Source organism: Tupaia chinensis, unplaced genomic scaffold (genome assembly GCF_000334495.1).
Source record: "Tupaia chinensis unplaced genomic scaffold, TupChi_1.0 Scaffold150192_1, whole genome shotgun sequence".
In the NCBI taxonomy this organism is placed as follows: domain Eukaryota; kingdom Metazoa; phylum Chordata; class Mammalia; order Scandentia; family Tupaiidae; genus Tupaia; species Tupaia belangeri.
This window is the reverse complement of record NW_006210031.1, coordinates 101521-117415: the sequence shown is the minus strand read 5'-3', so window position 1 is coordinate 117415 and position 15895 is coordinate 101521. Positions and strand designations below refer to the sequence as shown.

Below are 15895 nucleotides of genomic sequence, written 5' to 3'. Positions count from 1 at the left end.
AAAATCGTACATTTGGCCATCCCTGCACTCAAGCTTCCTGCTGCAGCTTTCACACCAGACAGATGACTGATGTAAAAACTCACCACCCGCTTGTACCAGCTCAGGGGCTTCTCCAGGGCTTGGACACTTCAGTAAGCAGGAGAACAAGGACTAGCTCCCCCTATCAGGAAACTGCTTAAATTAGGTGACCTGGAATCCCAGTCCTGTCACATACGGGATTCACAGCTTCCTTGCCACTAGTCTGTCAACTAAAAATGTCCAGACTCGCTTTTTTTTTAATCCTTCCAGTGCTTTAATACTGACCCCTCTTTTCATTTAGGACAGGCCAGGACCTAGGAGCCAGCTCTTATTGGCCACACTAGGCTGCAGTGCAGGGACCTCATCCAGGTCTTGTTTTCTCCTGCTCTGTGGGGAATGTGTCCAGAGGAGAATGCTCTTCTCTAGAGCCACACACACCTCTACATTTGTTCTTTGGGACAATACAGTTATATACCAAAGCAGCGTTTTCATTTGGTAGGCGGTTTTTTTTGGAGAGATTTTTGCTATAGGGTATGTGCGCTCACCTGAGACAGAGACAGAGAGATAGAAAGTGAGAATCACGCGCCCCACCCCCCGGAAGGATGGCCACATGGCAATCCCTTCTCCAATCTCCTCTTGGAATTTTGTGCATATGTGTATCTGGGGTGAATTTTGAGTTGCCACGTCTGGGACTCGAACCACACTCGATGACATGGGAGTCCAGCGACGTAACCATGACGCCATCTGCTGGTCCCCATTTGGTGAACATTTTAAAAGCCATTGACATATATTGCTTATTGTAGAAATATCTGTGCCTTCAAGGAGGGAGATGCTTTAAAATAGGAAATAAACATAACCACCACTTTGGACATTGCTTTTTGACAGCCCTGCTAGGCCGACACTTACTGCCAGTTAAGGCAGAGCTTACCACGTGAGTGTTCCTTTGGCACCAAGACACTCCTGTCCCGTGGCAGAGAGTGTGTCCTCACCGCTCACAGCCATCTCAGAAAACTGTTTTTCAAAATGAGGAACAACATGAAGAAGCATACCTAATTTTATTATCAGTACTCACTAAACAGTTTAAAACAGATGTTTTCAGATGGATCTGCATTAGTTTAATAGCTTAAAACATGAGAAATTGTTGTTATAGCAGTGGAAATGAGGAAATGAAGGCCAGCCCGTGGCGTGGAGTGGCGTGGCGTGGCATTGGTGTGGCATGTAGGACAACTAGATCCCACGTGGCTGAGTATATGGTTTAGATCCCAGACCCAGCGGCTAAAACAGCACACCAGACCACGTGCACGTGTGTGCATGCCTAGAATACCAAAAGTGGGGAGAAATGGAGAAGGGACTGCAGCGTGACTGCTCCTCACGGGGGAAGGGAGGTTCTCTCTCTAGTGAGTCTGTGAGCCCTTTGGCAAAATAAGTTTTTTTGAGAGGTTTTTGCTATAGGGCACATGCACTCGCCAGACAGAGAGAGAGAGAAAGGGAGAAATCACCCCCCCCAGGGGACATGGCCATGCTGCAATCCCTTCTTCTCCATCCTCCTCTCAGAATCTTGGGCATGCATGCACACATGCCTGGCATGAGTTTTAAACCACCGGGTCCAGGACTCAAACTGTGGTTGACTACATGGGAGTCCAGTGACATAGCCATTATGCTAACTGCTGGTCCCGGCAAAATAAAATTTTAAAAAAGGAAATAAATTTGAACTCAAACTTAAGTTTAGATCTTTTTGTTTCCTCTCTGAACTGTAGAAACCAAGTCACACTTTAATAGGAATTACTGCATTTTGTGTATACTTTATAAACTTAAAAGGCAAAAGACACATTGCAGTGTAGAGAGGACAGGACAGAAGCAACTATTAAAGATAACTAATTCTTACTGAACATGGATTATGTCTCAGCTCTATTCTAAGGATATTTTAAACCCCCCCCCTTTTTTTAAGCTCGTGTATTTCTTTCTTCCATGAGAGAGACAGCCCTCCTCTGTAACATGGTCTTCATGCGGCAGTTCACCTCCAGCCCACAACCAGCCCCAGGCCGTGGGCAAATATGTGAACACCATACTCGGGGAGGTCCCAGACCCGAACCAGGCATCTTCCCATGTGGCCAGTCTCACACAGCATTGTGCTTTACCTCTGTGCCACCGTCTGGCCTCTGTTCTGAGGATTATGCATGTAGGAGAGGACTTCAGAAAGTTTGTAGAAGAATGGAATTAAAACATAAAATAGGGCCAGCAGGTGGCATAACGGTTAAAGACGCTGGACTCCCACATGGTCCACCGCGGTTTGAGTCCTGGACTCAGCGGCTTCAGACTCACTCCAGGCACGTGCACATGCCCAAAAGCTCGGGAGGTGAAGAGAGAAGAATTGCGACGTGACCATCCTCCTCAGAGGATGATTTCTCGCTTTCTTTCTCTCTGTCTCTCCAGCAAGCGCACATGCCCTATAGCAAAAACCTCTTAAAAAAATACAATATGTAAATTGTTTCTCACCTCAAGCTCCATCAAGTTCAAGGCACATTTTATAAGCTGTGATACCAGCATCTTGCCCATGTGTAAAGAACTGAGGCTCCTAGGAATTTTGCCATATAGGTACCGTCTTTTTTACATTGTTAACTGAAGAAAAATAGGTGCCCTTCAAGGTTTTATAGGGTTAGGAAGCGAAAGGTCAGAAGGAGCCAGGTCAGGGCTGGAAGGAGGAAACCTCGTACTTGCCCATCAGAACTCACACGGCTGCCCTTGTCTGATGAGGAATGAGCAGACCGTACGGCGGCGGTGGAGAAGGACTCTGGTGAGCCGTTCTGGTGGTTTATCTGCTAAAGCTTCAACCAGCTTTTCAAACACACTTATAATAAACCGATGTTCCCATTCTTTGGCCCTCCAGAAACTCAAGCAAAATGCCTTGGGTGTCCAAAAACCAAAGGTTTTTGTTACAGAGTGTGTGTGCTCATCGGAGAGAGACAGCAAGGGAGAGAGGAAGTGAGAATCCTACCCAGGGGAAATGGCCCCACCCCAGCCCTTTATCCTCATTCTCCTCCTGGGATTTCAGGCATGCATGCTTATGTACCTGGCGTGATTTCCAAGCTGCCAGGTCTGGGACTGGAACCATGGTCAGCCGTGGGGGATTCCAGTATCTTAACCGCCGCACCAGCTGCTGGCCCCGACCTTTGCTCTGGGTGGGTCTGCTTTTGCTGTGACTGGACCACTTCCACTTGATGGCAGCCATTGCTTTGACTGTGCCTAGTCTTCAGGATCGTCCTGATCGACATGACCGGTTTGTCAAGTCCTGTCGAGGTTCTCAGGAGAAATGCCTCAAGATCTTGATCCCACTTGTTTAAAATGTTCACTGAAAGGTCTGTTTTCTGCAGCTGATTTGGACACAATTCTTGTACCCACTGGGCAAACAGTTTGCACATTTTATTTTCTTAGTCAGAATTGTGCAAACTGAAACAATTGAGATGTCTTTGATGTTGGCTCCTATTTCTGCTGCTGATCGTCAATCCTTTTCATCTAAGGACACAAACAAAATTTTCTCTGACAAACTGATGTAGGTGGTCTGCCGCCATGGGCCTCATATTCCCACCCCTCCTTTTTTAAAAGAATTATTTTATTTAATCTTATTTATTTATTTTAATTTGATCAGAGAAGGACAGAGAGAGTGAGAGAGAGAGGGAGAGTGAAAAAGCAAGCCACCTGGGTCTGGGACTCAAACTATAGTTGGCCATATGGGAGTCTAGTTCCCTTAACCACCACACCACCTACCGGCCTCTCCCATCTCCTCTTAAAATGAGTAATCCATTTGTAAACTCATAATTTCTTTGGGGCACTGTCCTATAAACTTATTGTAAAGCATCATTGATTTTTGCCATTCTTCCACACAAGCTTCACTCTTAATTTTATGTTTGTTCTTGCTTCAATTTGAACAGCATATATGTGGCTCTGATGCAGGGTCTTTTCAAACTAGCATCCTATTCTTAGTGCCTCAAACTAGATCCTGTTCAGACATATTATAACAAGTTGGTACAAGTCTGGTTTGGTACAAAACAATTTTGAGATCCATGTATAGTTATCTCATGATAACATTTCCCATGAACTTTTAAAAAATTATTTATTTAACTTTATTTATTCATTCATTCATTTTTAATTTGACCAGAGAGACACAAACAGACAGACAGACAGACAGACAGAGAAGGTGAGAAAGCAAGCCACCAGGCCCAGGATTTGAACTGTGGTCAGCCATGTGGGAGCATCCAGCGCCTTAACCACCACACCACCCGCTGGTCCCCCCATGAACTTTTTGAATACCCCATCATGTTAGTTCATGTACTCCTCTTAGCATCTCATGAAATAGAAATTATCACCATCTTTATAAGCAAGGAATATAAGGGACAGATAACTTGCCCAAGACCACATCTTTAGTAAGCAATGAAGCTAGGATTCAAAGCTAAGGGATCTGATCTGGAGCTCATTTTCATAGATAAAAAACTGAGGGGGGGGATGTATGTGTGTACACACTCATGACCATTTACACACCTGATCATAGTAGTCAGGAGAGACTGGAAAGACTAGAGAAGGCCCTCTGGTGCCACGTCTTTCCAAGCAGACCCAGCCTCAGTGAACTGCAACTCAGTCACCAATCTGCGTACCTCAAGGATCAGCGCTGTCAGTAACAGACTGTTACGGGGAAAACCCTCTGTAAAACTGCTCTGAATGATAGACTGACATTAAGTCTTCACTTCATAACAGAGTAATAAACTATCGCATTAAGGAACACAATATGTCTTCCTGCATTGAAAACTTCAAGCATCGACTTAGGAAAATGATACCATAACACTTAGCATGGCAAGTTGATCATTTGGTATAACCCAGCAGTTCGGAAATGTGTTTGTTCTACAATGACTTGCATCTCTTTATGAGTTCTCCTTATGACTTTTTACCCTTCCCCCCTTTCACACAAATGCGAACATGCAGACCTCTTGCTCTAATCTATCTCTTGTCACTTAAAGGTATTGAGGGCTAAAAAGGAGGCCTCAGCATTGATGGCGTTCGGCCTTACTGTCTCTTCTCCTCTGTAGACCAGCCTCAGAGCTCTGAGTTACCTCACAGATACCTCACACACAGCCTGTGTGTGACCTCCCAGCCCGCTCAGCAGGGCAAGAAACGTGGGTGGAAACTCTAACCTATTCTAGCACAGAGTCTCTTACAGCAGGAGTGAGGCACATATACTCAGCATTTAAAAGGAAGGGCAGTAAATAGCGGCAATTATTTCATTAGACCCTAACTTCATTTGTAATGAGAACACTACTAAACCACTATTAGGGGAAAAAAAAATTTACAGATGGGGCCAGCAGGTGGGGTAATGGTTAAGGCACTGGACTCTCACGTGGCTGACGATGGTTCGAACCCTGAAAATCACACCAGCATGTTTGTGTCTATGCCCAAAATCCTGAGAGGAGAATGGAGTTTTCAAGATTGCAGTGTGGCCATACCCCCCGCACGAGGAGGATTTCTCACCTTCCCTCTCTGTTCTCTATCTCTCTCCAGCTAGTGCACACACACTATGGCAAAAACATTAAAAAATAATAATAAAAAGTTCACAGAGTAAGGTTTAAAGTATATAGTTTAAATGTTCACATAAATGGAAAATAAATGGAAACAAGTATATAATTTTGTGTATGTTTGAGTGTGAAGGGGAAAGGGAAGAAAGAGGGACAAAGAGAAAAATAGAGGATGGAAATGAATTTGTAAAACCAAGTCTGTCATTAAAAGATACACAGAATGGTGGATTCCTATCATTTGACATCTTTGTTGGAGAACAAAATAATTTACACAATTTTTAGATTTCTTTAAAAAAATTGGTATGTGCACATAGTACAAAATTCTATTAATTCTTTTTTATAATTACTTAATTATTATTATTTTTTAAATTTACTTTAGGGCACATGTGCTCACCAGAGAGAGATCGTGGGGGTAGGGCAGTGAGAAAGCAAGCCACCAGGTCTGGGATTCGAAACACGGTCAACCATGTGGGAGTCCAGCATCTTAACTACCATGCCACCTACTGATCCCAAGATTAACATTTTAAAGTCCAACTGTGTGTCATAATTTATTCATTCTTCGATAAGGTTAGTCTCAATTTTTTACAGGTAAGGGGACATAAAATGTTCCACATTTGCATAGCTCTATATGTATAAAATTGCACTACGTTTCCTGAACAAGTGTCTGGTATCTCGCCGCATTCACAGACAGGTTTCAGAGAAGCTCAGTGTACAGACTATAAATGTAAAAATGAGGACTCTCACATTCTGACTCACGGCAGTAGGTCACCAACCAAGACTGCTTCCACCCGTTGAGTGACCTCGTTTTAGCATTGAGCTCCACGCTCAGGACAGACGTTGCAGCTTTTCTGGATGGTGGTAGAGCAGCCAGGAGGGACACAATGCTGCATATCTTTCAGGGGGAGGTACCAACTCTGAAAGGACAGTTCCCTGTGCTGAAGGGTGAAAATCACACTTCAGCAAGGAATTTGATAGAGACTCCATTTCCCAATAATACACTTAGGAGGAGGCCAGCCGATGGCATCGCAGTTATGACACTGGACTCCCTCATGACTGACCCTGGTTCGAGTCCCAGACCTGGTGGCTTGAAACTCACACAGGGCACGTGTGCATGCATGCCCGAGATCCCACAAAGACAGTGGAGGAATAGAGATCGAAGTGTGGCCAGAAGAGAATGAAGTTTGGCCATCCCTTCTGGGGGGTGATTTCTCACTTTCCCTCTGTCTCTCTCTGGCAAGCACATGTGCCTTAAGGCAAAAAGCTCTATAAAAAATAAAACTAAAACACTGGGGCCAGCAATTAGCATAATGGCTATGTTGTTGGACTCACATGTAGTTGACCGTGGTTCGAGTCCCTGACCCGGTGGCTTAAACTCATGCCGGGAGTGTGTGCATGCGTGCCCAAGATCCTGAGAGGAGAATGGAGGAAAAGGGATTGCAGCGTGGCCATACCCCCTGGGGGGGTGATTTCTCACTTTCTGTCTCTCTGTCTCTGTCTTTCTGGCAAGTGCACATGCCCTATAGCAAAAACCTCTCCAAATAATAATAATAATAACAATAAATAAATAAATAATACACTTAGACTACCACTCAACGGCAATTTATTGACTTTGCAAGGATTCAGAAAGATTTAAAGAACTTGCTTCTTTGCTCTAGCGTAGGATATTGTCTTGCTAAGGAAATCATCTTTAAGATGGCTGTGAGTAAATCTATCGCATTAAGGAACACAATATGTCTTCCTGCATTGAAAACTTCAAGCATCGACTTAGGAAAATGATACCATAACACTTAGCATGGCAAGTTGATCATTTGGTATAACCCAGCAGTTCGGAAATGTGTTTGTTCTACAATGACTTGCATCTCTTTATGAGTTCTCCTTATGACTTTTTACCCTTCCCCCCTTTCACACAAATGCGAACATGCAGACCTCTTGCTCTAATCTATCTCTTGTCACTTAAAGGTATTGAGGGCTAAAAAGGAGGCCTCAGCATTGATGGCGTTCGGCCTTACTGTCTCTTCTCCTCTGTAGACCAGCCTCAGAGCTCTGAGTTACCTCACAGATACCTCACACACAGCCTGTGTGTGACCTCCCAGCCCGCTCAGCAGGGCAAGAAACGTGGGTGGAAACTCTAACCTATTCTAGCACAGAGTCTCTTACAGCAGGAGTGAGGCACATATACTCAGCATTTAAAAGGAAGGGCAGTAAATAGCGGCAATTATTTCATTAGACCCTAACTTCATTTGTAATGAGAACACTACTAAACCACTATTAGGGGAAAAAAAAATTTACAGATGGGGCCAGCAGGTGGGGTAATGGTTAAGGCACTGGACTCTCACGTGGCTGACGATGGTTCGAACCCTGAAAATCACACCAGCATGTTTGTGTCTATGCCCAAAATCCTGAGAGGAGAATGGAGTTTTCAAGATTGCAGTGTGGCCATACCCCCCGCACGAGGAGGATTTCTCACCTTCCCTCTCTGTTCTCTATCTCTCTCCAGCTAGTGCACACACACTATGGCAAAAACATTAAAAAATAATAATAAAAAGTTCACAGAGTAAGGTTTAAAGTATATAGTTTAAATGTTCACATAAATGGAAAATAAATGGAAACAAGTATATAATTTTGTGTATGTTTGAGTGTGAAGGGGAAAGGGAAGAAAGAGGGACAAAGAGAAAAATAGAGGATGGAAATGAATTTGTAAAACCAAGTCTGTCATTAAAAGATACACAGAATGGTGGATTCCTATCATTTGACATCTTTGTTGGAGAACAAAATAATTTACACAATTTTTAGATTTCTTTAAAAAAATTGGTATGTGCACATAGTACAAAATTCTATTAATTCTTTTTATAATTACTTAATTATTATTATTTTTTAAATTTACTTTAGGGCACATGTGCTCACCAGAGAGAGATCGTGGGGGTAGGGCAGTGAGAAAGCAAGCCACCAGGTCTGGGATTCGAAACACGGTCAACCATGTGGGAGTCCAGCATCTTAACTACCATGCCACCTACTGATCCCAAGATTAACATTTTAAAGTCCAACTGTGTGTCATAATTTATTCATTCTTCGATAAGGTTAGTCTCAATTTTTTACAGGTAAGGGGACATAAAATGTTCCACATTTGCATAGCTCTATATGTATAAAATTGCACTACGTTTCCTGAACAAGTGTCTGGTATCTCGCCGCATTCACAGACAGGTTTCAGAGAAGCTCAGTGTACAGACTATAAATGTAAAAATGAGGACTCTCACATTCTGACTCACGGCAGTAGGTCACCAACCAAGACTGCTTCCACCCGTTGAGTGACCTCGTTTTAGCATTGAGCTCCACGCTCAGGACAGACGTTGCAGCTTTTCTGGATGGTGGTAGAGCAGCCAGGAGGGACACAATGCTGCATATCTTTCAGGGGGAGGTACCAACTCTGAAAGGACAGTTCCCTGTGCTGAAGGGTGAAAATCACACTTCAGCAAGGAATTTGATAGAGACTCCATTTCCCAATAATACACTTAGGAGGAGGCCAGCCGATGGCATCGCAGTTATGACACTGGACTCCCTCATGACTGACCCTGGTTCGAGTCCCAGACCTGGTGGCTTGAAACTCACACAGGGCACGTGTGCATGCATGCCCGAGATCCCACAAAGACAGTGGAGGAATAGAGATCGAAGTGTGGCCAGAAGAGAATGAAGTTTGGCCATCCCTTCTGGGGGGTGATTTCTCACTTTCCCTCTGTCTCTCTCTGGCAAGCACATGTGCCTTAAGGCAAAAAGCTCTATAAAAAATAAAACTAAAACACTGGGGCCAGCAATTAGCATAATGGCTATGTTGTTGGACTCACATGTAGTTGACCGTGGTTCGAGTCCCTGACCCGGTGGCTTAAACTCATGCCGGGAGTGTGTGCATGCGTGCCCAAGATCCTGAGAGGAGAATGGAGGAAAAGGGATTGCAGCGTGGCCATACCCCCTGGGGGGGTGATTTCTCACTTTCTGTCTCTCTGTCTCTGTCTTTCTGGCAAGTGCACATGCCCTATAGCAAAAACCTCTCCAAATAATAATAATAATAACAATAAATAAATAAATAATACACTTAGACTACCACTCAACGGCAATTTATTGACTTTGCAAGGATTCAGAAAGATTTAAAGAACTTGCTTCTTTGCTCTAGCGTAGGATATTGTCTTGCTAAGGAAATCATCTTTAAGATGGCTGTGAGTAAATTATTGCATCCTCCGCATCAGGCAATAAAGGGAAACAGTCGTATCAGAGAATTGGTCCCTGTAATCACATTCTTTGAAGTCGTTCTAAATGTTGTGTTAATTTTCTGGTCATTGATAACGGATTCACTGCACAATCCGTTTCTCCTCTGTCTCGCTTTGCTTTCGGTTTCCCACTGTATGCTAGGGGTTCCTCTCTGGTAATGTTCACGTCTGGTCCTCTTCACAGCAGCAACCCAGCGCATAGGTACTACCTGGCCACTGATCCGGTCACCGGAGATTTGTACGTTTCCGACACCAACACCCGCCGAATCTACCGCCCAAAGTCACTTACGGGTGCGAAAGACTTGACAAAAAATGCTGAGGTGGTCGCAGGGACAGGGGAGCAGTGCCTTCCGTTCGATGAAGCCAGATGTGGGGACGGAGGGAAGGCTGTGGAAGCGACACTCATGAGTCCCAAAGGTACTGGCAATTAGCAATTTGAGGATGTCTTTTTATTTAAAATGAATAAATACCTAAAAGGCTGGTCAGTGACTGATTGTGCTTAATGTGGAGTCTAACATTTTACCTTCAACTCTTTTCTGGAAAGCTGCCTCCCATCTACTGTTTTTTAAAAGCCATAAAACTGCTAGAAATCTAAGTTGATTTTATGGTCAATATTAGTTTCTGGGCATTTTTAATCATCCCCTTGTTCCAGCTTGTCAAGGAACGAAGCAACTCCTCTGTATTATTCAGGTCACATCCTGTTAAACTTCAAGGAACTATCCAGATTCTTTCATTGTCCTGGAAATTTCTTTGTCACGAATGACACCCAGGCCTCTTTAAAAACCATCACCAAGCAACCCTATTCACCCTCACCCACTTCGGAGTGTTAAACTTTTGTTTCTATGCCATGGGAAAAATGCTTGCTGTGAGGAATTTTTGGAGGTAACAAGGGCTAGAATGGTACGTGATAAAGGCTTTTAAGCCAGCCAGGACTGACTCCTGCTCGTGTATTATAGCACTCATTACCATGTGTTTTGGTGTGGGGGCTTTGTTGTTTTCATTATAGCTAGTGACTATTATGTGAACACGGACTGGAGGAAAGTGTTTGTTGGGCTGAATTATTCATACTAGCAAATTTCATTGTAACAAGGTCAACAGAACACTAGCCTTCGCTTAGATCTGGTTTTGTTAGAAACTGTCATTACTATAAATCCAGCGTAACCGAATTTGAACTTGTGTCTATAATTTATAGGCCACAACATTATAGACACTTTATAATTTTGTATTTGCAACATACAGGAACTACCTATGTGGTTCATATCCTCATTGGGGATTCTTACAAGTCAGAGAGATTTTTTTTTTTTTATTCCGCTTTTTAAGTTCATTCATGTGGTTGTAAATGCCCGTGTTGTTTCTTTTCCTAATATACTTAACAATCTCTCTTGTCACTGAAATATTAAAGGCTGGATGGGACCAGCAGTTGGTGTAATGGCTATGTCACTGGACTCTTATGTAGTCGACTGGGGTTTGAGTCCCAGACCCGGTGGCTTAAACTCATGCCGGGCACGTGTGCGTGCGTGCCCAAGATCCCAAGAGGAGGATGGAGGAGAAGGGATTGCAGCATGGCCATCCCCCCTGGGGGGTGATTTCTCACTTTCTGTCTCTGTCTCTCTGTCTTTCTGGCGAGTACATGCGCCCTATAGCAAAAACCTCTCAAAAAAAAAAAAAAAGTTAAACGCTGGAAAGGAGACTCCAAACTGGCGTTCAGGCTTCATCTCAGAATTTCTCTGGAGACCAGAGTCACGGCTATAGATCTCTCTAGAGCTCTGTGACGTATCAGACTCCGTGTGTGATCCCTGACTCCCCTCTACCAATGCAAGAAACACCGGCGGAACCTGTCACCTCTTACTTTAAGGACAGATTCTCCTGCAGGAGGACGGTGGTACATATATTATTCAGCACTGAAAAGGAAGCGCATTAAGGTAGTGAGAATTGTTTCATCAGAACCTAATTGCATCAGCAATGGGGAGACGACTCAAGCACTATTAGAATCCACATGTTCACATAGAGAAGGTCTAAACCTTATCACTGTGGTTCAGTGTTGAGGGTTTTTTTTTTAAGAGACTTTTTTTTTTTTTGCTATAGAGCGCGTGTGCTCGCCAGAGAGAGACAGAGAGACAGAAAGCGAGAAATCACTCCCCAGGGGGGATGGCCACGCTGCAATCCCTTCTCCTCCATTCTCGGAATCCTGGGCATGCACGCACACGCGCCCGGCGTGAGTTTTAAGCCACCCGGTCCGCGACCGCAAACCGCGGTCGACTATGTGAGAGTCCAGCGACATAGCCATTACGCTAACTGCTGGTCCCTTCAGTGTTGAGTTTAATGATGGGCCTAATCATTTCATCAGAATTAATAATTGCTGAAAAATGAGTAACACCTACTTCCCTTGGATACAGGAATGGCGATTGATAAGAATGGATTAATCTACTTTGTTGATGGAACCATGATTAGAAAAGTTGATCAAAATGGAATTATATCAACTCTCCTGGGCTCTAATGATCTGACTTCAGCCCGGCCTTTGACCTGTGACACCAGCATGCACATCAGCCAGGTAATAAACGTATTAAGCTGAGTTGTTTTTCTTCTGAGTGCCTTGATTTACGGTGTCAGCAGGCTGGGGTGGCACCATATTAAACTGCGTATATCACGCGTGGCAGTGGTTATGATACAGCTGTTCCACTTCAGCCTATCTCAGGAGCTAAGAAACAGTTATTTCCTTCTCTAATTCTGCACTGGATGAATTCAATGACATATAGAACAATTATCAGTAAGAAATGCTAAGTGCTTGCAATGAAATACCAGGAAAGTAGCAGTGTGCAGACGTTCCCAGGGAACAAAACAGTTTAAATCTCTGGTCTTCCGAATGCATGCACTCCTTAGGTAGTAGAGAGAACCCACTGTGATTAGTCCCAAGGGACTTATATTTAGAATTAGGAACCTTCCTGTTGGTTTGATCGAGCGCACACTCGAACAGTAATGTCCTCATAACCTGCAAAGCCCTGAGCATGGCGATTATTACCATACATGTATTACATACGTGTTCATATCTCATTGGTATCTATTGACTCACTGCTTGGAGTTTCACTTGCTAGTTGGCTATGACTTGTAAATCTTTCAGTGAGCAACGTTGTTAAATCAAATGCTATTTCCTATATTTGTCTGCACTCAAAACATCTAGGTTTATTTTTACAGTGAAGATTAGAAAAAAAAAAAAAAGAACAATTTTAAAACAGTTTGTCACATTAAGGTTAATTTCCTTGAATGTCTAACTTTCACCACTAGCAAATTAACTGCAGTGCAGTCACTGACTCACCAGGCCATTTTGTCTTTTATGAAGGTGCGTCTGGAATGGCCCACTGACCTAGCCATTAACCCTATGGATAACTCCATTTATGTCCTGGATAATAACGTCGTGTTACAGATCACTGAAAATCGCCAAGTTCGCATTGCTGCTGGACGGCCCATGCACTGTCAGGTTCCTGGAGTGGAGTACCCCGTGGGGAAGCACGCCGTTCAGACCACCCTGGAATCCGCCACTGCCATCGCCGTATCCTACAGTGGGGTCCTGTACATCACTGAGACCGACGAAAAGAAAATCAACCGCATAAGGCAGGTCACAACAGATGGGGAGATCTCCTTAGTGGCCGGAATACCTTCAGAATGTGACTGCAAGAATGATGCCAACTGCGACTGTTACCAGAGTGGAGACGGCTATGCCAAAGATGCCAAACTCAATGCCCCATCATCCCTAGCTGCTTCTCCAGACGGCACGCTCTACATTGCAGATCTAGGGAATATTCGGATCCGGGCCGTATCCAAGAATAAGCCTTTACTCAACTCGATGAACTTTTATGAAGTCGCCTCTCCCACTGATCAAGAACTCTACATCTTCGACATCAATGGTACTCACCAGTATACCGTCAGCTTAGTCACTGGTGACTACCTATACAATTTTAGCTATAGCAATGATAATGACATCACCGCTGTGACAGACAGTAATGGCAACACCCTGAGGATTAGACGGGACCCAAATCGGATGCCTGTGCGCGTGGTGTCTCCAGATAACCAAGTGATCTGGCTGACCATAGGAACAAACGGATGTTTGAAAAGCATGACTGCCCAAGGACTAGAATTAGTTTTGTTTACATACCATGGCAACAGTGGCCTTTTAGCCACCAAAAGTGATGAAACCGGCTGGACAACATTTTTTGAGTAAGTACATGAAAATTCCACTCTGATTATAGAATACTGTGATATAGTAATAATAACAATGATAACAGTAATAATATAATGTCTTTGAGGACCTCTATAATTTCTGGATCTGCCTATCTGAAAAAGAAGACAGAATAAGGTGTAAAATTAGATGTGCAGCCAGAGTGAGAAGTCCTGAAGGTCCAATTTTAATCAGCTGCATGGCAAATCTACTGCTATTTTTTTAATTGTTTTCAAGATTTATTTATTATTATTATTATTTAATTTGCTGTAAGACACCAGAGAGAAACAGAAAGAGAGAGAGGGGAGAAGTGAGATAAGCTGCCAGAGCCAGGGCTTGAACCACAGTTGGCCATGTGGGAGTCCAGAGCCCCAGCCACCACGCCACCTGCTGGCCCCAGCAGAAAACCTTTCAAGAAACATACAACAGCCTTGGTATTAGATAGAAACCCTTGGGGTTTAGATTTGCCCCTGTATTAGTGACAAAGCTGTGTTGGGAGATTTCGTGGAAGAAAAAGTCTAGAAATATTTATAGTGAACTCTGTTGATGTCATAAGCACTCCAGATGTTATTCTTATCACTTACAATGGCTTCGTTTTTATAATTGGTTATTGGAGAAGCTAACCTGTACTTACAAATGAATCTAAAACTCATGCCAGTCAGGAGCGGCTGGTTGTCATCTGAAAGCACATGGACAGATGGAGGCTCCTTCGCCAGAGCCTTCCCGTAAACGTGTGGAGTAGCAGCCCAGGCAGTGTGCCGTCTGAGTAGTCACGTTGTAGGAGGTCAGTAAGAAGGGAATGAAAATGAGCTGTTGTATATTTTATGGTGTGTGTACTTTGCAACAAATGCATGTTAAAATCATTTTCGATTGCTCGTTCACTCAACTAATGTTGCACGAGCCATGAGGGGAAAGTAGACACACAGCGGTGGCATGCTGACAGATGTAAAATAGTCCTTGAAATGAATATTGCGAGTGTGATTCTTACCACGACCTGGTGAAGCTAACGTGTTTTCTGTAGGAGCACCCCTCTAAAATGATGATAAAAGTCAGGCGGAAAAAATGATCTAATATACAAATAGTTCCTGTACTACTTTTCTGGACTGGATCTTAGAGATAAAGCGTAGTACTCCTGTAGCTTGAATTGCCTTTTTTTTTTTTTTTAAAACAGATTCCCTTTTAATAAAATGAATGTTTCCCAGCAGCATGACTTTGTGAGAGGAACAAACCTTTTCAATTGCATTAAAATTCTGTCCTTAACATTCCTTTTGCTCGTTTTAGGATCGCAATAGGAAAAGAATAAATTGGAAGTTAATGGGAAGCACTTCTTTGCACCGTTTTCAAAGTGATAGCAGGTTATATTGCCGAAAAGAGGCAAAAAAGCACAGAAACGTGCGCCCGACAGATGGGTCTGGGCAGGAGAGCTGCCTTGATTATAAGATCTTCAGGAAATGGTGGCGTTGGTAGGGTTTCAGTTTAGTTGAAAGCGGGGGAAAAAATAGAGCAATAAGTTTTTAGTACAGTCTGGGGCTCAAGCCCTGCTCTGTGGGCCATTTTTGAATATGGCCTTACCTGTTCCCGGGCATGGACACTGCACAGAAGTTCGTCGTGTGAGTTCTTGCTGACACATGAACTTCTTGAATAGACACAATGGTTTGCTTCTGACCTGCAGATGAATTGTATTCGAGTTCGGAAAATTAGAGAAAGGGATATACTTCATCGGTAGAGCTGACATGGGATAGTATGTACAAATGTGTACTTTTACCCCTTTTTAAATCATAGTGCAGAAAAGATATAGTTCCCTAGGCGTAAATACCCTCTGAGAGTTTCAGACTTAGTCAAAA

General features: G+C 43.5%; 1 protein-coding gene and 1 long non-coding RNA gene across 2 annotated transcripts in view; one reads left to right on the top strand and one right to left on the bottom strand.

Moving 5' to 3' along the window:
- Window positions 1–15895, top strand: part of TENM3 (teneurin transmembrane protein 3) — a 902368-nt gene that overhangs the window by 838244 nt on the left and 48229 nt on the right. Inside the window, 3 exon segments of the mRNA XM_027769663.1 lie at window positions 10023–10255; window positions 12235–12389; window positions 13176–14050. Of these exon segments, the coding sequence (XP_027625464.1) occupies window positions 10023–10255; window positions 12235–12389; window positions 13176–14050 (1263 nt within the window).
- The window catches only part of LOC114006761 (uncharacterized), a 13274-nt gene continuing 862 nt past the window's right edge, over window positions 3484–15895 (bottom strand). The window contains exons 2-3 of the long non-coding RNA XR_003548439.1: window positions 15624–15717; window positions 3484–3531 (exon numbers count right to left, since the gene is read on the bottom strand). This is a non-coding gene — a long non-coding RNA (uncharacterized LOC114006761). The remainder of the gene's footprint in view (window positions 3532–15623; window positions 15718–15895) is intronic.